At 37.0% G+C, this 27,964-nt stretch overlaps 3 protein-coding genes across 6 annotated transcripts; 1 reads left to right on the top strand and 2 right to left on the bottom strand.

Annotated features, from left to right (window-relative positions):
- Positions 1-365: 365 nt before the first annotated feature.
- LOC131790732 (uncharacterized) lies at positions 366-4,619 on the bottom strand. The gene is made up of 2 exons (XM_059107998.2): positions 3,681-4,619; positions 366-3,082 (listed from the first exon to the last, which is right to left on the bottom strand). The coding sequence occupies exons 1-2, from the start codon at positions 4,582-4,584 to the stop codon at positions 1,809-1,811; spliced, it is 2,178 nt and encodes a 725-aa protein (XP_058963981.2). The 5' UTR covers positions 4,585-4,619; the 3' UTR covers positions 366-1,808.
- A 779-nt stretch (positions 4,620-5,398) lies between these two features.
- LOC131790666 (uncharacterized) lies at positions 5,399-15,034 on the bottom strand. The gene is made up of 5 exons (XM_059107900.2): positions 13,882-15,034; positions 12,041-13,198; positions 10,000-10,917; positions 8,268-9,323; positions 5,399-6,934 (listed from the first exon to the last, which is right to left on the bottom strand). Exons 1-5 carry the CDS (start codon positions 14,765-14,767, stop codon positions 6,327-6,329), a joined length of 4,626 nt encoding a protein of 1,541 aa, XP_058963883.2. The 5' UTR covers positions 14,768-15,034; the 3' UTR covers positions 5,399-6,326.
- Positions 15,035-19,000: 3,966 nt separating this feature from the next.
- On the top strand, positions 19,001-27,388 carry LOC131790684 (P2X purinoceptor 4-like). 4 transcript variants are annotated; one of them, XM_059107931.2, is made up of 13 exons: positions 19,001-19,154; positions 19,799-19,970; positions 20,271-20,418; positions 21,033-21,150; positions 21,264-21,350; positions 21,453-21,591; positions 21,874-21,959; positions 22,988-23,032; positions 23,667-23,757; positions 23,857-23,922; positions 24,510-24,626; positions 25,102-25,171; positions 26,017-27,388. In XM_059107931.2, the coding sequence occupies exons 1-12, from the start codon at positions 19,012-19,014 to the stop codon at positions 25,129-25,131; spliced, it is 1,242 nt and encodes a 413-aa protein (XP_058963914.2). In that variant the 5' UTR covers positions 19,001-19,011; the 3' UTR covers positions 25,132-25,171; positions 26,017-27,388. The 4 variants fall into 4 exon arrangements, with proteins under 4 accessions (XP_058963914.2, XP_058963913.2, XP_058963912.2 ...); XM_059107930.2 differs by having other exon boundaries at positions 26,014-27,388; XM_059107929.2 differs by lacking the exon at positions 25,102-25,171.
- The last annotated feature ends 576 nt before the right edge of the window (positions 27,389-27,964 follow it).

Below are 27,964 nucleotides of genomic sequence, written 5' to 3'. Positions count from 1 at the left end.
TATACTCTTTGGCAGATATATTTCATGTGATAATCCCAAGATAGATTTCTATCTACATATACACCTAAATATTTATGGGAGTGTTTGTGATATGGGTCTAAGTGCCTTGTTAATCCCAAGTGTCAAGGGAGGAGGTGAAAATGTAACCTCATTCCTAGTCTACAAGGTGGGGTAAGTAGCATTTTGAACCAAACTACCATTTTACTGAACTTGAGTAACACCCCATACATGAAAGGGATAATGTGAACTTTGGGAACCCTGTGTAACCCCTCCTGGTTTAGTAACATCCTTTTAGTGGGGGATAACAAGAAAACACACAAACAAAGAAAGATATGCAAACCAACTGAAACAACAAAAATGCTCTTTTAATTAACTTTTATCGGTCAAAAGCTTGATTTCTAAGATAGCATTAACTTATCCATTTTAATCAAAGGTTTTTGGTAGAAAGGGTAGTTGCAGATTTTATAATTCCAAACAATTATTACCAGCCAGCCATATTCAAATACATTTATGATCAAGTTTCAGGCCACATAAAGTAAGGGTAGGGTTTTCAAGTGGTGTTGCAGGGAATGGGAGGGGGGGGGGGGAGGTCTAACCATAGTTCTCTAGGGAAGGAAGAACTTCTTTAGGCTGTGTCCTACTGTAATTCTATGAATAATTTCTATGGTGTGCTACGAAATAACAGTAACTCAATGAGTGTTTGCAACTGTTTTGCAATTTACTCTTCCTGTATAAACCCAAACTGTGCAAATAACAAACTGGGAAAAATGTCTTCTTGTTTGATGTTATTTATATCTGTAACAATAAAAATATACAAATGTTTATATATTATGTCTGTAGATGTAAATAGGCTTTTTGTATAAATATATGTTAGCCATGTTAACCCTTTACACCCTAAGGTCAGTATGCATATTCTCCATACTGTTCTTAACACATTTCTTAAGGTGCTGACAAGGAGAATTTGACTAAAAATCAAGAGCTTGCTTGGTTGGTGATCACTTCTTTAATTCTCATAACCTTTAAGTGTGATTTAAGGGTGATATTGTAAGGAGAAATTAGATGATAGTCACTCTTAGGGGTTAAAGGGTTACACAGCAAATAAAGATAATTCATTTACGATCAGTTTCACTCTTTTCAAATATAATCAAAAGTATACCATAAATAGTCAATATCAACTTATGAGCCATAACATCACTAGTACAAGCATTAAGACAAATGAATCATGTTGATCTTCAAAATGTTAGGTGCCCAAAGTTCAACATAGAATTAAAGCTACTCTTTGTAATTTAAATCGTTAAATACTTTGAAGGCAAGATTAATTTTGGTTACAGTAGAAAAGGAAAAAAGGTGTCCTCCCTTCTGCAATTACAAGATCAAGAGTCAAGGGGGAATAGCTGATACATAATACACTTGACCCGAGAGAGTTTAACTTGAAATTGCTGATCCATACACTTATCTAATCCTAACTCAAGAAGCTTTTTTTTTGTCAGAGTAAAAACAAGGGAAAGACTATAAATGAACCTGGTGAACACTTTAGATCTCCTCTCACAACTAACAGAAAATTGGGCTAGCTTCAATGTTGATTTTTACCAAGGAATGCAAAAGGAAAAACATGATTGAGCATTTTTTTGAATCAGTGTCCATAGAAATAGCTGCTACATTGACAATATTGATCAATTACTATGAAAAAATTCTAAAGATTTCCTCTCTCACCCCAAGAAGAATAAATTTTGAAGCTGATGTGATAACAAAGTAGCTTTGCCTCTCCACTGTATTCTTTGTTTTCGATGACAAAATTTATCCATCTATTATTTACTATCCAAAAACTTTTGCATCTTAGCAGGGGTACCAAAAAGTTCCTTCTCTACTTCTTCACAGGAGGAAATCTTTCGCTTTACAACTTCTGAATCTTCTTTCAGTTTCATGCATTTCTCTGACAGTACTTTGTGTTTTTCTGTTGCTTGCACAATGTTCCTCTGAAGTTTTTCAATATCTGCAAACAATCTGCGTCTCTCTTCCTCTTTTTGTTGCAACTTCAGTTTGGAGTTCTTAATTTCTGACTCCAAATTTTTCTTCTCAGTTTCCACCTTGAAGATCTCCATATTAAAGCCTGTCATCTTTTTCCCAAACTCGCCCTTAATCAATTCCACAATCTGCAATTTCATTGATGGGTTAAAATCACTTCCTTGTGTCAAGAGAAAGTCAAAAAAGGCACTATCCCCTGAGGAAGATGCAGTTCCAACTGGCCGTTTGTCTTCTGCACTGTCAGCTGTAACTTGACCATTCTGTTTAGTTGTTGTAGTAGAGTCTAAATGTTTGTGTGGTGGTGACTTCTGACTAGAACCAGCCAGTGATGCTACACAAGATGTGCTGGAAGAAGCAGTGGCTTCCCTCTCACTGCTTAGCATCCAAGAATCTGGAGTCGAGGGTGACATACCAACAGAATTCTCCAATTCTACATTGGTTTGATGTGACAAAGGTGGACAACATGAGGAAAATGTATCTCTAACCCCCTGTTTTTCTATGTCGGATTCACTGCACTCCACTTCAGATTGTGAAAAATTTGGCAAGAAAACAGGGTATGGTTCATCACCAGAGAAACGTCTTGCTGGAAAGTCCTCCACAGCATTTCCAGATATTTGGGATGGCACCTCACCTGATCCAGGTGAAATTGTTTCATTGTCAACAAAACCTGATGAATTTTCCTCTCCACAGTCTGACCCCAATTCCAAGCCCACAGGATCTTTGGACTTTTCATTAACCAAGAAGGGATTTGGTGAAAGCACAGAGAGCTCATTTTGGGTAGGGGAACTTGGGCTTCCTGCGTGACTCTTTCCAGCTGGAGTGGCTGAAGATTTTGCCGTATTGCGTAATGAAAGAACAACAGACTCTAGTGACCTAACTGGAATGACTTTCTGCATTCCTTTGGATGGAGATCCAGCTGCTTGAGGGGCCTTACTCCACACAGCTTGGACAGTAATGTCATTAGTAAAGGATGGTGATGTTGTAATCCTGGTGAGACCTGAGGCTTCAAGGCTCAGTAAAGGATCACAGTTTGTAGGTGAGGAACTGCCATTGACATCTGTAAAAAGAAATGTTTTACAATTGTTTTTCATAGTTTAAGTTACAACTTGGGGACAAAGTCCTTGTAATAAAATGTTGAATAACAGCTGAAGAAATTGCTTTGCCACTTTTTAATTCAGATTGGAAAACCAATCTACTGAATCAAATTGTGAAGTTTTGCCCAGCCCAGAATCTTATTCTCAGGAATGGTTTATCATACAACTGTAGGTCTCTTGGTGTCCTAGACTATTTATCAGATATAGCATGAATGACTGGGAAAAAGATTAAATGGCTGGATTGCAGGGGATTAGGAGGACCTAACACCTCATGCCTGTAGAATTATCAAGTAATGAACTGAATTTTTAAAATGATCAACAGATATTCTTGATTTCTCCATATGAGATCTGGTTTTTTCTTTTGTTTTCTCTCTTTTTCCTGTGGTTTCAATTTTTCGTTTTTTCGTTCACACCGGCCAACTTTCAAAGTTCATAGGGGAGCATGGTTAGTTGAAAGGTCATCTTGATTGGGAAAAAAAGATATCTAGAAGTGGCGAGCAAATAACAGTTATAGTTACTGTTAATAACCTAACATTCTATTCATACAAATTCATCAATTACCTTGTTCCATTATCATCTCCACATCATTGGGGTGAAACAACCTCTTCGCCATAAATCCGTTGAACTGTGAAAGTATGTCGAATGCCGTTTTGGAGTCCTTATTCCTTTTCTGAGGGAATTCGCTATCTGCGAAATTTTTCAGGAGATATTGAATGGATTCCCAGCCCGGAAGGGTACGGCTCTTTGCCAGGATGTGTAAAATAGTGTTACCCTCGTTATCCTGACTTGAAATAGTATTCATCACTTGAGAATCCGTCAGCAGAGAGTTACTTCTAAGTTCAAGAATGTGACCCAGCATGACTTCCAAACAGCGTTGAAAGTATCTGGTCCTTTTCAAGGGATCGCATCTTCCATCCACTCTGGCATGTCTACTAGTACAGACTACACTTTCGGCAGCCATGTGCAAGGGAGTACGTCCTTGAATGTTCTCTCTGGTAGAGAAGATATTAGGGTCACGGGAGCAGAGAATACTCACCACGTTTTCAAACACTTCCAGTCTCTTATCAATCGCCATGAACCCACCACATTGTTTCATGTTACCCACTCGATAAAAATGGTCGACCAAGGCATGAAGTCCGTTTGCCCCATCCTTAGTAACAACAGCAGGGTTAAAATCTAGCTTCACCAGTGTCTCTAGAACTCGATGTTTCCCGAATGCACAGGTTAAATATAGCAGTGGGTGTCTTAGATCTGGTAATGAATCTGGCACGGCGCTGTTTCGATCCCAACCATTTTGTTCGTACGAATGAACGCACTGTCGTAGCAAAACGTGGGACTTGGAAGAAAAGCGGCTAGAGGTTTCTCTGCGGTTCCTCTCAATGCACAAGGCTTTGATCAAATCATGATGAACTACAGAGCAGTCTTTAGGACAAAACGGCGTGTGACACTTCGTCTCGTCGTTCATCACACAAATAAAATCTGACCCAAGTTGTTATTTGTAGCAATCATACTGAATGAATGACAATTGACAGCGAACACAATAGATTAGAACAGGAGGGGTCCGCACGCGCGCTAAAAAAAGGTGCTTCGCTCCATTACCTGAAAAGGTCCCTTTATCTGCTAAGTTCAAAAAAGCTTCCGAGGCAAAATTTCGCCAGGTTAAGGAAAGTTTAAATCGATATCTTTACCACAGACATTAGACTAAGTTAATGATGTTTTCCTACTAGCATTCCCTCCTAATTCCAGATGTATGTGCCCCTATAATCTTTTAGGACCATAAATAAATTCCCAAGATTTAAACCCTACATTGAATCCATCTCAGCTATTTGTTCTGCAAGCTTGGGCGTAGAAAGCTCAATATTTAAATACTTTAATGATCTATATTCTTTCTTTCTTGTTTCCTCACTCTTATTGCAAAAACGAAAAAAGCCTTTACAAAACTATCTATTAAAAGATACTACACTTGTATTTCCCTGAAAAGACTTGACCCTTTCAGCTTATATTCCCCACCCCACCCCCCCACATAGCTAACGGTCGACCATCCTTAAGTTGCCGGGCGGAGGGAAGGGATCATTGAAACACTTCCAAGAGGCTTTGGGGTGTGGAAGGGGATGTTCACTTTTTTACAACCCAATACCCACAAACCAAGAGGCAACTACACAAGTTGTCTTCATCTAAGATGATGGACATATTCTTACCATCCCACTAGTTAACATTTCCTTCTCCATTATCAAGCATTAAGTGAAAAAGTAGATAATAGATTCACCAAGAAACCTTATTAAAATCTTTATTAACATGTCTGGTTGACCAATAACAATTTGTGAATATGTAGCAAAAAATACACAGCATAAATATTAAACCAAATGTTCAAAATTATCTGAAAAACAGTTTACCAACATAGAATTGTTTCATAACACCTAAAGATTCCACCCAAACTAGATACTGGTTCTACACAACATACGTATAAATGCATGTAGTCATAACTTTTGGTCAATGCTTTAGCAAAGGCACAGAACTGTGCCCTCCACAGAATCTTTTGTTTTCAGCTCTACCAAAAGGAATTAATGTAAGAGATGTCAAAATCCCATCAGGGACTTTAAAGAGCAGGGCTCTTAATATTAATAACGATAAAAACGAAAAGGCAGTGATTCAATTAAAATTTCACTGCTATCATCACGCAGACTAAATCCTACTTTAGTTTTCTAGATTAATTAAAATTAGTGATGTGAAAAATCAGGTAAATATCAATAATAATGTAATGTCCAACATGGACCAGCTGGTTCGCTCAGTCTCCTTTAAAATATAATTGTCAATGTCCTTTGTCCTATGGCTGATGTCACAATCCATTTTATTTCCTCTATCCCTGATTTTCAAAATGTGAAATCAAGGAGCCTGGTGAATCACATGCAGTATGTAATCCCTCCACAAGCTTTGTATAATAATCCTATCAATCAGTTAAGGAGCATCCTACTAGGAGAGATCTTGTAAGAATTATTCTTTTATCAGAAATGTGAACATTAAAACCCTTTGTTTCCAAAAGGGGACTTGAAAAATTTCTGACTGCATCAGAATCATTGCCTTAAGGATGCCTTCCTTTTTAAGAAAATGGACTGTAAGGCACAAGGCCTGGTGATGTGAAATTATTTGCTGTCAGAATAACTATAAGACTATCTTTCCTTTGAGTTTTCCTGTTTTTCACTCATTTTACTATTCACAGCAGCTGCTTTCCTCACTTCTATTCTTCTTGGCAGGTGGCTCAGGATCTGCCTCTTGGAGAATAAGGAGATTTTTTTTCAGTTCTGCCTCTTCTTTTGTAAACTGCTCAAGGCTGCTCTCCAGAGCTTGAATGGCCTGATTCTTGTGCCACATTTCCTTTTGCATCTCCTGCAGTTCTTTTTCCAGCTTTTCCACTTGAGCCTTTCTCTTAACGATAGACTCTGTGAGTTCTTTTGTCTTAGACTTGTGCTTAGAGATGTCTTCCTCAACTTCATGCCTCCCCTTCACAGCCAATTCCAATCTCTCTGTGTACTCTTCCTTTAATGCTTCAATGATCTTCCGTTTAGTTGTTGGTCTCAGTGTGGTGTGCACAGGGTTTGCTACCAGTGGTGTAAGAACTGAGTTGAGGTTGCCCACACCGGAACCTGAACTTTGTGATATTGCACTAGCACTGCTGTGTAGGGGTGTGGCTGGAGAGGGAACAGAAATGGACTCTTCAGCTATGGACACCTCTGCTAAGGGGGAGACAGTCACAGGTGTTTCTGAAAAAATAACATCTGAAGATGGCTTGGGTGACTCTGGTTTGGAAGGTTGTGCTCCTAATGAAAAATAAAGTGCACATGCAGTTGATGATAGCACCACACACAGAAGATATAATCATGTAGTACAAAATATGTCTTGACTCAACCAGCCACAGAAGTTCTTAATGCCTGTTTTTTCTAGCTTGATCTGTGCCTTTAATTTCATGGTCATTAAACTGTTTCACTATAAGTTTGTAAGCAACAACCATTCTTTAAGCACATGAAATAGGAGTCTAACAAAATCAGATTGTTGTACAGTTAAATTTAGGCTTGTCTGCTAGTGCTTAAGCTTTTAAATCTCAAATGGTTTTCCAGGAGCAACCTAGATCAATCCACTACTGAAAATTAACCACTACACCAAAAAAAAATTATTTTTCTCATATTGTGGACCTCCTTGAGTTTCAATCCACTACTGAAAATTAACCACTACACCAAAAAAAAATTATTTTTCTCATATTGTGGACCTCCTTGAGTTTATCTTAGTGTAGGTAGAAATACAGCACTCAAAGAGGTGCCATCCAGGAATTCAAGAGCATTTAGAGAAATCATCCTGAATTAATATTGTGCAGGAAAATCACAAAAGTTACATCATGAGCAGGGCAAGTACGGTGCACTGGTGAAGAGCTTGCCACAAATGATGGTCTAGAATCAAGCAAAACATCTCAAATCCCAATGTGGTTGTGTTGATTGATGTTTCTCATTTTTTTCTTGAACAGTCTTTCCCTGAGTTTTTAGGTATTATTCTTCCCTTAATCATAACCATTACAAATTCCTCAAATATTATCGGTGTATTCACAGCTTCATTTTTCACTAATCATTCTGTACAATTGTAATAAGACAGTGTAATCGGATAGTTGGCTGTAATGGCACTCCTGTAATCAGACAGTTGAAGCAGCCAATCATACTAAGTCCACTCCACTAGTCCACCAATCACAGAAATTATCACAATAACCATAGCAACAACCACTTATCCAAAGAAAAACTAGGGAATTTACAAAATGGAGGAATGTCAAACAAAATGCATTGTCTCCACTGGAGATAATTGTTCTAGGTGTATTTCCTAGGGGAAAATAGAAATGGTTATGATTAATTGCTAACAGGACTTCTTGTTGTCCAATTCTGTCTGTAATCATTCTCATGATTAACAAATTGGACTCCTGCTTCATGCTCGTCCAATTTTGTTAATCACTTGTATGATTACAGACCGAATTGGACTCAACTTGGTCCTATTACCATTGTAAACATCTAAGATTACAATTCAATTTGGGAATGTTCAATGTTCAATGATTACAAAGACATCACCACAGTTTCAGTCTTTCAATATACTAATTAACACTTTTGGTAAAGTTACCTCTTTCTTTCTCTGGTGGCATGGACACTTCCAGGGGAGACGACACAGGTTCATTTTGATTCGACCCACAGTCAATCTCATGTTCTTCATGGAGGTGCCGGTTCTTAACAATGTCAGGCCAACAGTCTTTTGGAATACACTGCTTAATGCAGTTATAAAACACAGGGAGGGGGAAATTGGCAAGCAATGAAACTATACCATTCATGGCAATGTGATGCTCTTTGCACATGATTTGCAAAAATGTTTCTCCTTCCTTGTTTGTAACTGTGAGTACAGGTTTGACTACACTGAGGACAACTTTACGATTTTCTGTAGCAACTTCACGGAGTTTTAAGAAAATGTAAACCAAACAACCTATGTAAAAATTAGCTCTGTGTTGGTGGATTGTTGTAATCCTTGCTCCTGAGTTGCAACCTAAAGACACCTGAGTAGTTGGTTGAGCTTGGGAACTGCAAGAGTGACATTCTTGAGTGGAATCAGGACTTGATGGTACTATTATGTTTGCCGATGTTGTGATGGGACCTGGTCTTTCAATAATCTTCTTAGCTGCAACATGTAGAGGTGTATTTCCATTTCTATCTTGCTGTGACAGTAGCTTCAACAAACTAATATCCTTGGAAAGACATTCAAACACCTTAGGAAAAAGCCTCTCAAAGTACCCAGGTGACTTGTAAACTTTCACACCAGCATCGTAGCAGTGACGAAGAGTTGCATGCAGGGGAAACTCACCTGTTCTCTGGGAGCAGGAGTCCAGTTTAAATCCAAGATAATTCAGCATGTCTACCGCTGTGTACTTTAATAGCAGTGCTGCTACATGAATCAGTGGATACTGGAAAATTTCCAAATCATTGCAGAGATCATTATCCTTGCAAAGACCCTGCATGAGGTTCTTCTTCACACATTTGAGGAAGTTGACTTTAGTATTTTCCAAAAGCACCAAAAAACTGTTTGCTCGTCTTTTGGAACACAATCTGTTTGAGGTGTTCAACAATGTCAAGATAAGGTGATGATGGGAAATACTGCAATTTTCATCACAAAGTGGTGTGTGAAATAAATCTATAAAGGAAAGAATATAACTACAATTTACACAGTTTATAAAGAGGGCAAATCATAAATGTCTCTTTCCATGAAATTAGTTCTTGAAAGGATCATACTACCATTAACAAAACACTTCAGCCCAGTTTATAACTTATTATTATATTACTTATTAGCTCCTTAACTCTCAAAATCTGATTGTTAATTCTTCCCCCAAGCTGCTACGTATTTCATTGTCAATTAGTAACCAGAGTTTGGTGTTATATCAACAAAACAAATTCTACTTGTCATATGTTTGGATATTATATAGAGAAGTTACATGTTCATTACTTCTGAGAGTTTCAAGGTTTAAGAAACACTTTCACCATACTAGTATGGAATAAAGCAATCAGTATAAAATGTCTTGCACGTCAATTAGATTAGTTTGATTAAATTATGAATGATAAAAGTACAATGCCTAAGAACAAGTCACACTTCTGTACTGTAGCATGCTAAGGCCTAATCTGATAAGAAGTTGTGCCCTTCTTGCTTCAGTTTTGGTGACATGGTTGAATATAACGTTACTGAATTTACTGAAATGCACAATTTACGAAATTAACATTGCTACCTTTTTACCCATAGAAGTACACCCACCATGATGCAGGAGGAAGGAGGGCAAAAATACTTTTTAAGTGTGCAATATTTTTAGTTACCATACCTAACTTGTAGTCTGTGTCAGATAAACTATCCAATGATTCTGCTACAATTGTGTCTTTAACTGTTAGGGTTATCTTCTGTAGTTCAGTCTGTGGCAATGTCTTTGTTGCTGTTTGGCCAACAGCAGCACCTGTACTACTGCTCTTTACAGCTTGGCAAGGTCGACCCCGTCTTCGTCGATGTGGTACAGCTGTTGTTTGGGTACTGACAACTGATGGAGGATCAAAAACTGCTGTCCCATTTCTTACTGCCTGGTTCATTTGCTGAAGCGATTCCAATGGTGAAGAACAAAACAAAGATGGGTTTCCTTGCTGAACCCCCTCTTCAGCTGTCTGTGTTGTTAAAGGATTCTGAACTGCAGTGGAAACATCAGGGGTGTCTGATGTAACTATAACAGCATTCTGTTTTGGTGGGGAAGCTCTGCATTGGCTACTACTGGTATGAAAACACTCAGCATCATATTCTTCACCATCCTGTTCCTGTTTTATAATGACCACAGGAATATGGTGAGTGGGTTTTGCTACAGGGAAAGTCTGCTGTAAGGAGTTGCCTGCTGTTGCTTGTCTAAGCACTTGAATGCTTTGCACTTCTGCTTGGGGCCTTCTTGATGTTGTAGCTGCTTGAACAGCTTGGATTTGGGCTGGCTGAGCGGAAGAATACTGAACAGGCTCATTGTAAGTAACTTGTGCAGGTTGATTGCAAGAAACTTGTGCAGGTGGAATGCAACCAACTTGCAACAGTTCAACGGAGGTAGCCTGAGCAGGTTGAACGAGAGTAAGATGGCAAGATTGGCTGTGAGCAGCTGGTGCTGTTTGGGCGGAAGCAGCTGGTTGAGGCTGTTTGGTAGCCCTGTGGTCTACATGTGGTGACAGAGTTTGTGAAGATGACACCGGTTCTTGAACTGAATTTGATCTTCCACCTTTGGTTAGAGGCAATACATTCAGTATTAGAACATCATAAATTCATAAATTATTCCATTTTCTTTTCGCAATTAGTCAAATTTTTGTATCTTCATTTATTACAATTCCTCTTAATACATTCCCTACTGTTTCAGTAGGAGAAAGAAAAAAAAAAAAAAGAAAAAAAAAAAAAAAAAAACCAGACAAATAAAAGAACCCAATTTCCTATTGTTGTCTTCAATCTGCATATACTTTGCCTTTCAGATTTGTGAACTGATTAAAAAAGTCTCCCAGGCATGGTAACTCACACCACCAGTGCTTATTCTAGCTTTTGCAGCATTGAAAAGACTATTTCTCCTATCCCCCCCCCCCCCAGTTAGCCTGTATCTAATTCAACTCCAGGGTGGGAGATACTGTTACATTTAATTGTCTCTCCCAAGAACACACTTTCAGCATTAACCACTTGAGTGATGATCTCTGAGTGATGATAAGCATGTAATATCTCCCAACTGTATTATCCCGACCCAAATATTAAGGTAATGAGAATAAAATGATTGCAAACTGAAGCTCTTGATAGTCAAACAAATCCCCCTTGTAAGGAGAACAGAACAGCATAGAGAATTTGAATACTGATGTTTCATTGCAAAGAAATGACTTCACTCTGTAATGTGGACAGTGATGATGATCATGATGATGTGAAAGACATGTTGTGATAGTCTCTGCCTAGAATGCAAAACATTGACATTGGCAGGTGGTTGTTCTGATTATTAACAGAGTTGACATCATTATAGTTCTTAGAAAACCCATAGTATCTGCCTAAAATAGTCTGATCATGTTTTTGCCATTGCTGGCACTACCACTGGACATTTGCATTTACTCCTTATAAAAGTCTTGACCCTCTATCCTTGTGGGAGTAAAGGATTGAAGAAATCTTAACTTCTCCTTTACTCTGAGAGGGTTTATAATTCTCAAATAAGTGCAAAAGAAACAGAAAAATGAAGGAGATACAGTGTAATTTATTTATTCAGGTAATTCACTCCTCTTCTGAGAATTGTGAACCCTACATAGAGCAACTAAAGCAACAAGTACATCACATCTACAGAAATTTCACAGTAGACTGCTCCTTTGCAAGGGGTAACAAACCTTCTGATTGAGAAGCTTTCATTTGACTACCAAGGTTCTTGGTAGAAACAGCTTTTCCTTTGCAAGGACATGATGATGGGCATTCTGCGATGACTACATCAAAACTTCCATCAGCAAAACAAAATGGCAATTCCTCCTTCACATGCAAAACAAGGCTCTGTACAATTTCGTTCACTGAGTCTTTACGAAGAACATCGATGAATGTGCTATTGGCATCATTCTGAACAGCCAGCAATTCGCAAATTAGTCTTCTACAAACCTTGTCCTCTGACTGGAGATCTGTCAGCTTTTCAAGAATAATTTTCAATGCTTTCATGTAGCAGTTCTTTTGTCTGAGCTGTAAGCTACGGAGGTAAGAATTCTCACATGGACTTGCAAGGACTTTGAAAGCTGCAATTATCCTATGACTAACAACATGAAGCACTGATTCATTCTTAGCATCAACTTTGAAAAGAATTCCTTTGTCTTGCTTGACAAGAAAGTTCAAGACTGACTTGAATGTGACGTCTGCAATAATTTTGTCAGGATATGTTATTGGGAAATACCTAGCAGCAACATGAAGAGGAGTTTCCTTTCCCTCTGAAGAGACAACAGGTCTTAGCTTTATTTCTTGAGCAAGTTTTTCTGCTGCAGAAAAGTTTCCTCGCATGCAAATCAGGTGAAGCAATGGAAGACGTAGACTCTCTAGAGGATCTGGAACATCCATATTTTGTTTCCAGCCTGCATTAAGACAAGACTGTAAACACAACTTGAATGTCAGAGGAATGCTAGCATTAATGTCTGTGTGGAATACAACTGAGGGGTGGAAGACAGCGCATGTGAGTAGGTGATGCTGCAGATCACATTCCTCTGGACAGAGGGGAGTGTGGGTGTTAAGAATAACATTAACTGCTGCCATTGTATCGAAGCATTCTTGAGAACATGTGTCTGAAAAGTGTTTTGTATGTATAGCACATTGCTTTTCCTGTTTTGCTGAGTCACAGTTTAATGATGCTGGTTCAGAGCACAACCCTGAAGCTTCATTGGATCTCTCCTGAATGAAGTTGACCTGCTCCTGTGATTCTTTCTTGTGCTCACTTGAGCTTGGTGTAGTTGCTGTACGTGTTCTGTCGTCTGCAGCTAGGGTTGCATGAACTAAGGCCATAGTGTTTCTTTTCCCTGTAGTAAATAGAAGAAGGAATGTCAATGTTCCTCATGATGCTGGATTATATTTCATTTCAATGTCAGACCCACTGAACAGTACAACTCCAGTTAAAGAGACAAGGTTTTTAAATTAGACTATTATAACTACCTTAAGGAATTTTGAGCAAACAAATGATTCTTGCAGATGGACTGCAATTTTGGCAATTGCAGAAAAATGCCTTGAAGAATTCTGGCTTCAACAGGATTTTAACTGATGACTCTTGAACATTAGTTGCTAAGGACCCTGTTATAGATATTCTGTCAGTTCTGAAACAACCATTTTTAGATCAGCTCTTAAAAGATATCATTTATGTATAAAGCCAAATCGTTGGTACATAGTTTTGCATGGCTGGCCAGTTGGTGGCGTTACTTTTGCATTGTTCTCATGAAAAATTACTTGAAGGCAGCTTTGGACCACCTGAGGACACTGTCACTGACAAGGTTTGCTTGGCCAAAATCACTTAGCTTTCTTGTTCATGTTTCTTTCTTATTGGCATTTTTTAAGGAAAAACTAGGACTGTTTCATCCACATTAAATTAAGTTATCCATCTACCTACTAAACTATCTATCCCATTGTTATGTTAGTCCTGACTAATGTAAAAGAAAACTTGTCAAAATACAAGTTTGGTTGCCAACACCTCTAAGGATGACAGCCTCACCTTCCTCAATAGCAAGCAACTCCTTTTCATGACCAGGATAACATTCATTCACGATATCTAGCACAGTCCGATGTTTACTATTCTTTACTTTCATGATATCAGCAGACCCCAGAGACTTCACCAGGTATTTGAGCAGTTTGTAGCCATGTACTCCTGCCCTGGCAATTATGTGTAAAGAGCTATCGCCATCACCATTTCTAACGCTTAGTGCCTTTACAATATCCCTTGTTGTTAAGCGTTTTGCCGCCAGTAGAAGTTTAAACATGGCAGTAATACTCTTTGAGTAGAATACCAAGCACCGATCTTCTTCTTTTAACTCATTATTCAGGAAAGTAGCTTTAACCAGACAATTTCCAAGAATATGAAAAGCTGTCTCCCTATTCAAGCCATCTTTTGCCCAGAAAAGGCTCACTTCTTTCCTGACGAGAAGTACAGCTACTTTCTCAAAATTGACCGCTTTAGCAGTGGCAGTCATATTCTCCAGCCTTGATTCACGAGCTGACAGTGCCTTGTAAAGGTGACGAGCTACCAAATGCAGTGCAGTCTCATTGGTTGTGGAGGTTCTAAGGGTTGCGTCGAAGTCTTCTTCGTTTAACAACCATTCAACTGCCTCATACTTTCCAAACATGCTTACCAGGTGAAGCAGTGGCAACTGCAACTCTTTTCCATCCTCTGGCACGTTCCTGTTCTTCTTCCAGCCGCCGGAAATTAGTCTCTCGACCTGTTTTCTGAAGTCTTCTTTATTATTACCACGGGTGGCCCTGGTTGGACTGAATGGCGCTGCATTCTGCGACGAGTTTATGCGTGGAGCGAGACCTTGAAGAGCAATGATCACATCGTGGTGTACGATATCACAGCCTTTCGGGCACAAAGTAGTGTGGAACATTTTGTGATCGACTAAACCGAGAGCATAAATCGATCGATCGTTTAAGAACCTCTGCACGACTTCTTCTTGCACAATAGGAAAATTATGCTAACTCACATGACCGGATTCATGTGACACGTTAAAAACAGATTTGACGATAGCAACTGAAATTTATGGTACCATAACTAGAATAGTTCAAGTCCGCAAACATCGATGAGGTATAACACAGATGAAAAAGTAAAACTTATGGATGACTTTCTCTCAGTGGCGCCATTTCTTCAAAACGAATCACCACCAGCGCAAAGTATTACGGGAAGGAATTCGATTAGCAAGAACCCGCGCGCGGGAAAACAAGTGTTATGAAAAATTTGTCGAAAACGTTGCAGATCTTCGCAGATTTACGGCTATCCTATGAAATTTCGAGTCATGACATACATCCTTCAGTCCTTTACAGTGTTAAAAATAGGTTTTGACTTGCATTAAAAGACAAAAATGCGAAATATTAGAGGAAATTGTTGGCAAAATATGTAAAACCCCTCAACCACGTTGGACCTCGTGATAGAAACTGAAACGTAGCTGGTTAAAGCTTTGAAAACGTTCTCACCTCTAATAAAAGTTTCTTCGGAGACAGTGTAGTACCATGGAGGAAATATATCAATGCCTCTCCGAGGGGATGCCATAGAAGGAAAATCAATATATTTAGTTTAGTTAGGGAACTTCCTCACGTGCCACACAGTGCTGTAAGGCTACAACGATAATAGGGCTGTATTATTTCAGAGAGTAAATAGTTAGTTCGTTACTGCTTACGTGGGGTGGTTCTATTGGTCAAGCCTGTTCTCGAAGCATGGCTATGAGTGGTCGTTGACTTCAGAGAACGCTTGGTAGGGGGCAATGGAAATTTCTTGAAACCGAAATATCTGGTGATATGGCATTCAAATTCGACACATAAATTGTATGAAACCAAAGATAGCAGACGATAGCGACAAAGACTACTGTAACAATTGTGGGACGTTAATGACGGTGATTATTCAACTAAATGGAAAAGGACAAAAGCGACAAAAGACCGAAATCTCAGAGAAAACAAAACAGGCGTGGTCAGCTTCTATCTTGACGGGTAAAGTTACGTCATTTGCGATAAAATGTAGACATTACTCAGGATGTTAGTGAAGAAAACAATTGATTAAACATGGAAAAATGAAACAGGTTGCTGACAACTAAATCATCAAAAGGAGGAAGACAGGGTTCACATTAAATTGTTGAGAGTCAGAGAGAGATGCAGAATTTTCCAGCCAAACATCATAACAAAAACTGACTGGGCCTGATACTCTTAAAAACGTGGGAGACACTATGGCAAAAATTAAAGAATATCGTATGGCTTGTAACCTGGGGTGTTTTCCATTCGTATGTTACGTTTTGCCTCACAGACGCTCAGTGATATTACATTGTAACGCGATGATCTTATGTTTTCAGCGTTTTCTCGCATTTGCATCTGATAACATTAAATTTCTAAGTTTTCTGTCTCGGAAAGATATTTATCAGAGCGTATTTTGTGAGACAGCAGGGTTTCTTTTGACTGATTGAAATTTTAGATATGCGGCAATGAATTCCACGAGTTTTCGTTGACAGAAATGCGCAAGATTACTTTCGTTAAAAGAGGTGTTACAATTATTGATCCAGCCGCAAATATTGCTATAAGAATAAGGGGGAAAGTTTCTAAAGAAACTGTGATGCTGCGTCGGTGAAAGGTAGTACATGATAACTTGGTTTTATCAACTGATTGGCCCCCGCAGAGTATCAAAAGCTGATGTCTCAAGCTTCAGCCTTTCGCTCTGGCTAACGCTTGACACGTCAGCTTTAGAAACTCTTTTAGGTGGCCCATTTACATTCGCAACTCAGTTGTTAAAACCAAATTATTTTTATGTAAGATAACTGAATCCAATCAATCAGCCAATCAATAAACTGTACGCACAGCTCTTGTTTCACATAAAGTTGTAAACAATCCAAGCGATTCACAGCAATAATAATAATAATAATAATAATAATAATATTGACAACCTTTATTTGAAATGCAAAATAATGGATCAGATAGACTTAAAAGACTATCTGGTATTAACCCATGTGCATATATATAGTATAAAATCTGTATATAATAAAATTATTATAAATACATAAAAAAGGACTAAAAATATCATGATACAAAATAGTAAAAATAAGAAATTATAAGAATAAATAATCGTGATCCTCTTGTAATAAAAATTCAAATAGTTTACTTTTAAAGGTGCTGAGATTTGTTATAGTTCTGATATCCCTAGGTAGAGAGTTCCAGTCTCTTACAGCAGCGAATTCAAAAGTTTTTTCACCAAACCCGACTTAGCATTAGGAACATTTAGTAAAGAGTCATCTCTCAAAGAGCGAGAGCGAATACTAGAACGTTTTATAAGTTTGTCTTGGAGTTGCTTTGGACAGTTAATATCATTCACTATTTTAAATGTAGTTATAAATCGAAACAAACGTCTACGGTTGAATAGAATCAAGATCTTTACTTGGTCCCTTAAAACTTGTGAACATGTTCTCCTATTCTTGCAGAAAATAATTCTTAAGGCTTGATTTTGAAGTCTTTCCAACTTGTTAGACAAATTCTTTGGACAGTCCATCCATACAATACAAGCATAATCCAGAATAGGAAGGATAGTAGCCTTGTAGATCTTAATTAATACATCAGAACAGAGGAAACAAGATAGCCAGTTTAACAGCCTCAGTTTGGGATAAGTTTGTTTGCAAATATGATCAATGTGAGGTGACTAATTTAGTGAACTGTCTACAAACACTCCAAGGTACTTACAATATGATACTTCTTTAAGTTTGTGGTCATTTAATTTGATTTCAGTACCACCTGCTTTTTTTAAAGCTTGTTTAGTTCCAATCTTCATGGCCTCTGATTTAACGGGGTGGACTACCATCTCATTGTTAGATAGCCAATCATTGATATCTTTTAAATCAGAGTTCAAAAATTGTGCAGCCACTTCTACTTCAGAATGGGCTGTATGGATTTCGGTATCATCAGCAAATAGAGAGGCATCTCCATTTTTACACGATTTAACAATATCATAGTAGTGTATAGAAAATAAAGTTGGACCCAATACACTACACTATTGGGGTACTCCATAATCTAATGTAAGAGTCTCAGATTGTGCACCATTCAAGGTGACAAATTGCTTCCTGTCCAGAAGATAATTTTCTAACCATAAACCACTATGGCCTTCAATATCAGCAACTTTAAGCTTTGACAAAATAATTTTGTGGTTTATTATGTCGAAAGCTTTTTTGAGATCCAAAAATGTAGCAATGTTAATCTGTTTCTTGTCTATGGCCCATTTCCACTTATCTGTAAGAGTAAGTAGAGCTGTAGTACATGAGGAATTCTTTTGGTAGGCAAACTGTTCTCTGCTTATTAGGTTGTGTTCCAAAGCAAAGGCTTGTAACTGATTGTTTGAAAATTTCTCCATGACCTTAGGAAGACAGGGCAAAAGAGATATAGGTCGAAAATTATCACACAAAGTGTTGTCTTTGCCTTTGGGTAAAGCTGTTACTTTTGCAGTCTTCCAAATGTTGGGAATACACCTTGCTGGAAGGACTAGAAGGACTTTGCAATAATCAAAGTGAAATTTTCCTCTTGAATCTTCGAAAGTGAAAAAAAAAAAAAACAAACAAAAAACCAGAACAGGCCAAGATTTATAACAATTTCTAATAAACAAATGTTATTACTTTAATTTTTATGTTATCAATGTTGAAATTTTAGGACAAATTCCAATTCATTGTTTCAATATTCAATTGGTTGCCTCTATTTAACCTCAACTTATGATTTTCTCTGAGTATTCTCAAGTTCCAAGTTTGCCTCACATGCAACTCTCAGCTTTTCAAATAAATGAAGTAGTTTATTTTTAAGGCTTTACCTATTATTATAATTATTCTCCAACTACCCTCGTTTCAAGGGGAATTGGAGAATTTCGTACAAATAATCGTCTACGAAAATAATTATAGCATTGCACTACAGTTAATGACAAAAATGCGTTGCAAATTTTCTCAAGTAATCAAGTATTGAAGAACCTTTGGGTCTCTTAACTTCAAATTACGGTTAGGTAACCATGAGATCGACCGCCATTCTTGATTAGCTCGTAACGGGATACTGATACCGAGATCTCCCACGGGAATGTTGGTGTTCTGTTACACCACAATTGCATTGTTGTTCGTAGTTCGAAGCCAAAATGGTTACTTGCGGGCAGGTGTGTGACACCGTACTAGCGGCGGTTTTCGAGTACGATACAGCCAAGATAGTGCATATAAAAAGCAAGAGGGTTGGAGTTATTAATCGCTTGATACAACTGGTTATTATTGTTTACGTTATAGGGTAAGTATTCGTACCGATTTCTCACACATGCATGCGAGATCCAGCTGTTTCCATGGAATATCACAAATTTAGCAAATTTTCAAGTATGTTACTCAGCGCTATTGCTAAACTCGGAGATCGTTATGTCACTTTGTAGCCAATGTATCTGAGTTACATGGTCATATTCCTATTAATTCCAATGAAAAAGTGGCCCTGTAAGCCTTAGCGTGACTCTGGTGCTCGTTTGAGCATCAAATTCTTACGAAACTATAATGAATAATTTTTTAATTTTTATTTTTTTTTATTTCATTCTTCAGTGACTTTCGCTGTGAAAGATTTGTGGGTTTTATTATATTTATTAAAAACCAGAGTAAGAAAGGTGTATTTGAAAATGCAGATGTAATATTAAGAGATTCACTTATCCTCGTCTGCATGAGTGCAGATGAATTTCCGCTTCAAAACCTAAGTACAAGGTTGCATGCATATGCTTCCTCGTGAAAAGACTGCAGCGCTCTGAAAAGATTCCAAAATCATTCCCTTAACCCTAATAAATTCCTTAATTTTTTTTATGATAGATAATGGTTACATTTCTTATTTACAATGATGAACAATTCAATTAATCTACAAAAGAATGGTATGTTTTCTGATGCTTTTAAAACTTGCAGATATGTGATTGTTTACAAGAAGGGGTACCAAGAGTCTCAGAAGCCATACAGTTCAGTGACCACAAAAGTCAAGGGATTGTCATTCACAAACTTAACAAACAAGAGCATGGAACTCTTTCTGTACGGCGGATTTCATGTTTGGGACTCATCTGACTTTGTGATACCCCCAGAGGTATACTAAAACTTTTCAGGCTCTTTCTTTGCTTACCTTCTACTACTATACTATGAATCAATAAATTAAATTTTTATCATTGAAGGAGACAGTGTTTTCTATATGCTCTGCAATTTGAAATAGACAGTGCTCCAATCTACAGCAGCAATATTGGGTGCCATGAAGAGTTGAAAAAAGTTTTGGTGAGCAATTTTTAACCAAAAGTTGCCAACTAGAATTGGTGACTAGCATTTAGCTTGGGTGGAACAATACTGAAGGGTCACACTCACTTGTATCCTATTTTTTTCTATTCATATAAAGGAAAATAATGTTGTGTTTGTCATGACAAACATGATTATCTCACCTAACCAAAATCAGTCCACATGTCCTGAGGACCCAAACTTTACAGACGTGAGATGCAAAAGTGACAGTGATTGCACACCGTTTGAACCAGTCAAAAATGGCAATGGTAAGCCATGAAGTTTACCCTTTGGTGTTCATTTCGAAGTATAATTCTTATTATTTAATCCTTTAACTCCCAAAACCTGATTGTTAATTCTCTGCTCTTGCTGTTACACCATTCCTTGTAAATTAGTCATAAGAATTTGGTGTAAGATCAAGGTAAAAACTTCCTCCTGATAAGTTTTAGTATTCTCATTGATCATTTGCTAGAAAATGTAGTTATCATAGGGAGAAGTTACATGTTAGTCACTTCTGAGAGTTAAAGGGTTAAGAACACTACATTCCTTTGTTAAACCCTTTTTGAATTAGATTTTAGCAAATGCCTTTGGGGTGCCTCAATGATAAATGTTTTCACCCGTTCATGAAACTGAAACTAGACTAAAGGGACCCTTTTAAAAAGAACCTCCCAAGAATCTCTCAAAAACCAAACCAACCAGTTAATTATGGATAATAATGAATAACAAACTAGGAAACAGTGTCCTTATACCAGTAAATAACTGTTATAAAAAGAAACTTGCAGACTTAAGGAAGAGAATTTAGCACTTGGATCATGTAGATCCTGTGTTGTGATAAAGATAAAATTTACATTGTGTTATGGTTTCCTTCATTTTTCGCAAAAAGGCGTCAAGACTGGAAAATGTGTAGATGCTGATAGAAAGCCCTTTGGTAAAGTTTGTGAAATTTATGCATGGTGTCCAGTGGAGATTGACGAGCTTCCCATGCCAGGGTACAACTTAAGGTGTGTTAAACAAACCTTTATGAGAAGTAAGAGTAGTTCCAAGTCATTGTGTTTAAGTCATGGCATACCTCATAAACTTAAGGTTGCATTAACAATATAAATTTCTTCCATAGTAACACTGTTCCACTTCTTGATGCTGCCAAGGATTTCACCCTTCTCATAAAGAACAGTGTACAGTTTCCAAAGTTTAACGAATCACTGTAAGTATCCCATAAGTGAAATAGATAATCTTGAATTAGTGGTACAAAAGGAGTTATTGTTGAGTTAATATGTCTTTGTTTCTGTACTCTTGGCTGATTTAGGAGAAACATCATGACAGAAGATGAAAGTTACTTGAGGAACTGTAATTATGACCCACAAACTGATCATCTTTGTCCAATTTTCAAGCTCGGAAAAATAGTTGAATTGGCACATGTGAACTTTGAAGATATTGCTTTCAAGGTATGTCTTGTGGATGTAATTGAGGAATTTGTTGAGTGAGGTCTCTTACTTTATGTAAAAAATAAGGTCCAGGTTACAGACAGTTTGTGCATTGATCAACCATGATTTCAAATAAGAGAGAAGATTTCACTTCAAGTTTTGGTTTTTGCATGTGTATTCTTCTCTGGGTTCCCTTCTACGTCAAATTATAAAGAGCCCCTGATATTCACATCCTCGCTTTGCTTTTCTTTCAATTCAATAAACACCTGTAATCCTTGTTTTTTCTTTTCCTTTTCTTTTTAGGGTGGGGTCATTGCCATAGTCATAACATGGAACTGTAATTTTGACCCTTTGGCATATTTCTGTGAACCTAAGTATTCATTCAGGAGGTAATTGATTTAAAATTTTTCTATTTGGAATGCATCCAATTTTAGTTTTTTTTATGCTATAGTTTACACAGCATGTATTATAATGGAAGATTCTTATCATGTTAGTTAGGAAATAAATATCTTTATCACACCAGACAGATGGGTGTGTTTACTCTTTAATTGAAAATCACTGTAGAAAAATCCCCATGTGAGAATTATATGTGATGGTTTAAGCAGGGCTGGAATAAGCCATGTGACCCAATAAGATGAAAGCTGGGAGAAGAAAGACAGAATAAGAGAGATTGGTAGTCACATGATAAAAGGCTTATTGTCTGAGTTAGGTCAGGCTTGGGAGAATATATTTGACATATAGTCTTGAACCACAGCTTTCACTGTTCTCTGACTGTATGTTATGACCTGTAACCAAATATGTACCTACCCAGCTGCCTACTTAGTTAATAAGTATATATTATCTTTGAGCTTATGATATGAAATATATATGGCTGGTTCAGGGAAAAATGGTTCTCAGAAGTAATAATTCGACACATAATCATATGATCTTTAATCTGTTCAATGAGAATTAACACATGATTCATCAGAAACCTAATAGCGAGCAATTCTTGAAATTGCTGGCCATAAGCAACTTGTTTCTTAAAAAATTACTTACTTCTGTGGTGCTATCCAATCAAAACTATCCCAGTAGACAATTAACAGGTTAGCAAAAGGGGTCAGTAAAACGGGTCAGCAGATCAAGCAGAAACACACTAGTTTCAGAACATTTTTATAAGAACATGTCATTACTTTGAACTGAAGATCGACTTACTTAGTGATTATGTCATCAATATGTCAATCATGTGGTCAATTATAAAATCAAATTTAATCAATAAATTAAATGTCAGTTAAGGAAACAATGACAGGTGATTATTTGGGAACCATTTCTGCAGCCATGGTTTGTATTGAACTTTTTTTTTTTACCTTAAAAGTTGCTGAGGTGTACCTTACTTTTGGTTTAAGTTAGATATATAACTGAATGGTTTTCCTACCTCTAGATTGGATGACTCTAAATCACCAATTGCACCTGGTTATAATTTCAGGTATGTGTATTAACTAGTGACCACTTTTTGTGTGTCTCTATTTGAAATGAGGAACATTGTCATTACTTCCCTTGCATCATGTGATATATCAGGACCATGAGTACTAGACAGATATTTGCACTACACTATTCAGCAAGAAAAAAACCTGAAAGTAGTTGCTGTATCATTCTTTTTTAGCAAAATTCCAACTTTTCCTCTTACAGGGGATAAGGAAGTAACTGTTAACAAATTTTGGCCTGTGAAGCTTATACATTATAGTAGTAACTCTGTCTTGTTGGATGCCAGTCCATCATAATTTAAGCCTTCTCTTGGCAGAACTCTTTAGATATTCTTGGCTAGAATCAATATTTTATACATGGCAAAAAGAGCAGGCCTATTTTTAAGATGGCCAGTAATGTTCAAAGTCAGTTTGTGAAGACTTAAATTTTTTACAGTTTCCCAGAACATAAATTCTAATTACGAAAGGAAAAATGATGTTTTTGCAGCTACAACTGATACTGAAGCTTGAAGCTTAGCCAGGAGTTTACTGAACTTGTAAATAAATAATATGATTAGCAGATTGCTTTTAGTTATCAGTTATTTACTGTATCCTTGGTTAGTTCAAGTCCAATGACTTATGTCAACTTTGTTTCAGATATGCTAATTATTATGTTCAAGACAATGTCCTACACAGGACTTTGTTCAAGGCCTATGGAATACGCTTCATGATCATGGTGTATGGAGAGGTAATGTCCAAAGTGTAGAAATGAAATTCTCTGTAATTTAAGCTATGAGCTTATTAGTTTGTGGTATGCAGGTATTGAGTTATTTTCTCATTTCTGCAGGGAGGAAAGTTTAGTGCAATTCCACTGTTTCTTAATTTGGGTTCAGGTGTTGCCCTGCTTGGCATTGTAAGTACCAGTAAACCAGGTAGTACTTCTACAGTAACTTGCAAGTAACATATTTGTTCTCAAATGATAAACTTTACAGATGATAAACATAACAAGGATTGTCTTGTATTTTGACGTAAAGGGATGACTTTGTGGGGAACACTGATTCATCTAGGGGGACAACAAGTGTAAATTTTTTTTTTCAAATTTTGCAAAAACTGGAAGGAATGTAGGTAGGTAAGAGTAAACTATGTGATCATTATTGGAACCCTTTCAACTGACATTTTTGTGTATGTAAATAAAATCTGGGATCTGTTTTATGAGATCTTGACTTGATTAAGAGGAGAGTGTATGGTGAATGGAAGAAGAGTGGGATTGGGTGCTAATGGAGAGGTTGGTTAAAAGAGGGGTTGGATAAGTCAAACATTTCACCAATGGAGGGCAAGTTTTTATGGCAGGCAATTAATTGAGAATATATAGAGATATTGCAGTTAAATTAGGGTTATCAGAAATAACATATTTGGGCAAGCATAACAAATGTAAGCCACATCATGTACATGTTTTGTTATGAAATGAAATTTCATCACACCTTGTTTCTGCCATTGTAGGCTACAGTTTTGTGTGACATTGTAGTGCTGTATGTGCTGCAGAAGAAGTACTTTTACAGAGAGAAAAAGTATTTGATGGTTGATACTGATACAGACTCTGAACCTGAAAGTGAACAGGTAATTCAAAATGTTCTGTGAAACCCTTTAACTCCCAGGAGTGATGAACAAGTAACTTCTCCCTATAACATCTAAACATTATCCAGCAAACGGGTCATTAATTAATGTAAGCAATAGTCACTGTTGTGCTTAGAAAACTTTAGGCATTTAACCGGTATCCAGTTAATATTTAATAGAGGAACAATTGCAAACTGCATCAAAGTGTATATGGATTTTACCACAAACTTTTTTCTTGTCTTATTCTGAAGTGGCAGTTTGGGTATTTTGTGGTATCCAAATATTTATGACCTGTAAAAAGTTGACAGAAGTCAGGGTAACCTTTTTAAACATTGTGTAGAAAGTATTCCATGCTCTTTGGATTGATATATATGAGTCCAAATTCAACACCAACAATGTTTGATTTCAATCAAGAGAAGGATTTTTTTCCAACAACTTTCCTTTCTACGCTATTTATTTTATGTGCCCATGGGAACAGCAACTTATAGAGCAATCAGATGAACTCTAAACCTGGATCAAGCCCCAATTACCTGTATGTTCTTAGAAAGGTACATTGACCATTAACTCTTAATGGAACTTCTTATTAAGCTTTTACACCCTAACATCAGTATCCACATTCTCCTTACTCTTTCCATACATTTCCTCTGGTACTGCCTAGGAGAATTCATTTAACAGTCAAAGCTTTTTTGGTTGGTAATCATTCCCTTTATTCTCATGGTCTTAATGAATGATTCTGCTGTATTACTTTAAGGAGAAATTAGATGCTGGTCTCTCTCAGGGTTTAAAGGGTTAAGTAGATGAGTCACGGCCAGTATAATTTTCTCCTTTGTTCAATTGTTTAAATACCCATTTAATTGTATTAATTAAATTAGCCAAAAAAAATCTTGTTTATGCCATTGTCATAAATGGTTTAACATGTGATGTGATTTTTGTGGGTGCAAAAAGGCTTTTGACAGCATAAGACAATAAACGAAGCTTTGACAATCTGAACAGAATTCATCTCTCTTATGAATTAATAAACTCACAGTCAATCCATGTGTTTGACATATGGATTACTTTGAAATGTGTGTTTCCTTATTATCTAAAGATGCTCTATGATGCCTCTTTGCTTCTTTTCAGTCTTCAGATAAAATATTGTATGGCCGATAATAAATCATCAAAACTAGTAAACATTGTTCTAACTACATGTATAAGTGGCAGAATGAAATTAAGAGTAACAAGAACTGTAGATGATGAGGAGGGCTTTGGGGATGAAACAAAACAGCTAATGGAAGGACGTGGCACTCAATTCAGGAGTGAATGATAATTACTTATTCACAGCTTCATCACCAATAGAAGTTTTTCAATATTGTTTGTGATTCTTAGCTAAATACCGTCTTACTTTTGACAGCAGCATTCAAGAGCACGTGATCTCCACAGTGCTGGTAGCATGGATCGTGATGCACGGCGGTATAAACGGATTAAAGATGACAAGGAGCGTACAGAAACCTCCGGTTTTGTGAGTGCAGAAAGATGACATTCCCTCCTTACAAAAGAAACTTTCATATCACTGGAGTCACGTGCATCTATTATTCCTGTATACACTGTCAGTAATTTAGATTTCTATTCATATCTTTGGTAACTTGTGAACATAGTTAAATCGACACAAGGTTGTTCGAATTTTTGGGGGATTCTGGCCAAATATTCCACTGTATATTTTCTTAACTTTTTGAGCAAGTAACAAAGGATTTGAAAACACCTAGTCTATTTCCGACCTAAATACCTGAATTGTTTGGTTTCCTCAGCACAATAAATGCGTTTGTATTTTTGGAACTTCAAAGTATTCAATGTAAAAAACGTGCAGGGATGTTTAAACTTATTAGAAAAGAGGAAACTGTAAAACTTTAAGGCCATGGAAATTAGATATTTGACCACAAAGTGATTTACACCAGAATCTCCCTCTGGAAAACAACCAGTAGGTAGGAAAGTATTAGTTATTCATGAGCAAGCCTTAAGATACCAATATTTGCCTCCGTTTGATGCGAAAATATCCACAATAATTTGTACGAGACCGTAACCAATTCTGAGAACCCGTCAATTTATCGAAGTTCGGTTATGTTTAAGGAGAAACAGCAAATAGAGATTATGAATGATACCGCTTTTTTGGTAACGGCGATCATTTTTCCTAAACATGATAATGCGAGCATCATTTTTTCGAGGATCATTGCAAGAATTGAGACGATCCCATGCAATGTATTCGAGGAGGTAGAAACGTCGGGTTCGTTTATATAGTTTTCAAATAATACTAATAATGATAATAGAACTGCGGCTTTAGGTAAAGAGAATTAGTGTTGTAAGACAAGGTATGTCGTTAGAGAGAATGTATTGTTAAGTATCTTTCTCCTTCAATTTTCAGTGATTGCAAATTCTGTTTAGACCTGGTATACGCGACAATGTCACTGAATAAGGACACAAAAATCTTCATTATTTCGACGTAACCATCTGTTTTCTTACTTTGATAGTGTATGGCTGGTCGAAAATTCTCAGATTCGGTCATGTAGGATGTAAATATTGAACATCAATTATATGTAAAAATGTATCCGGATCAGTATTATATTAGATCATTTATTCTGATATAAAGTCATCCTGACTAAATCCTCAGCTAAAATTTAGGTAGATAATTTGTATTTCGAGGTAATCATAGCTCATGAAAATGTATAGAATTTGAAAATATTCTAACTATGTTCTTCCTAGCATGAAATAATGGTAATAGGTAGGTGGTATAAGGGAAGAAATATATATATTTCTTAAGTTAAAGTGTCGTAGTAATGTTCTACCGTCTCAGTCCTCAAGGACTTCCTAATCCTTCCTAGGAGTGCTTTACAAAAAAAGCAAGAAAAGAAAATGAAGCAACGAAGAATGCGATCAAGGAAGAAGCCGTGGACATGAAATAGTACCACGCACGTTTTAATCGCTTTAATATATATTTATTCTCGGCAATAGCCCATAAGCGAGCGAAGCAACCAACCTGTCTTACGCCCAAATATGATACAGGATACACTTTCTGGATTGATTAGATTTTAACATAAATGGTGAATTGGACAATTGGAAAAGACACTTGGCATGTTTATCGTCTTTGTTCTGTATTATCAAATATCTTTTTTAGCAATGTTTGCTGCGTCCAGAGAGCTGAAAATGACTTTTCATACCATGTTTCCTCATTGTAAAAAAGAGTGAATTCCTATCACTTAACTTATTGTTAAGTATGGGGAGACATTCAATGATTTCAACATATCTTCCTGTTTAAACTGTAAAAGGCCGTTGAAGATTTTTCCAGTCCAGAGTCACAGAACAGTTCCACG

This window comes from Pocillopora verrucosa, chromosome 2 (assembly GCF_036669915.1).
Source record: "Pocillopora verrucosa isolate sample1 chromosome 2, ASM3666991v2, whole genome shotgun sequence".
Taxonomy (NCBI): Eukaryota; Metazoa; Cnidaria; class Anthozoa; order Scleractinia; family Pocilloporidae; genus Pocillopora; species Pocillopora verrucosa.
The sequence above is the reverse complement of the archived record's forward strand: the minus strand, read 5'-3'. Positions and strand labels throughout refer to the sequence as shown.

Coding starts and splice junctions, on each gene's coding strand:
- LOC131790732 (XM_059107998.2), bottom strand. CDS start 4,584: ATGAACGACGAGACGAAGTGTCACACGCCGTTTTGTCCTAAAGACTGC. Junction 3,083..3,680: donor GGAGATGATAATGGAACAAG/GTAATTGATGAA, acceptor TTCTTTTTACAG/ATGTCAATGGCAGTTCCTCA.
- LOC131790666 (XM_059107900.2), bottom strand. CDS start 14,767: ATGTTCCACACTACTTTGTGCCCGAAAGGCTGTGATATCGTACACCAC. Junction 10,918..12,040: donor GAAAGCTTCTCAATCAGAAG/GTTTGTTACCCC, acceptor CTCTAACCAAAG/GTGGAAGATCAAATTCAGTT. Junction 9,324..9,999: donor TGACACAGACTACAAGTTAG/GTATGGTAACTA, acceptor TTTCCTTTATAG/ATTTATTTCACACACCACTT.
- LOC131790684 (XM_059107928.2), top strand. CDS start 19,012: ATGGTTACTTGCGGGCAGGTGTGTGACACCGTACTAGCGGCGGTTTTC. Junction 23,758..23,856: donor TGATCATGGTGTATGGAGAG/GTAATGTCCAAA, acceptor TCATTTCTGCAG/GGAGGAAAGTTTAGTGCAAT. Junction 24,627..26,013: donor CTGAACCTGAAAGTGAACAG/GTAATTCAAAAT, acceptor TACTTTTGACAG/CAGCATTCAAGAGCACGTGA.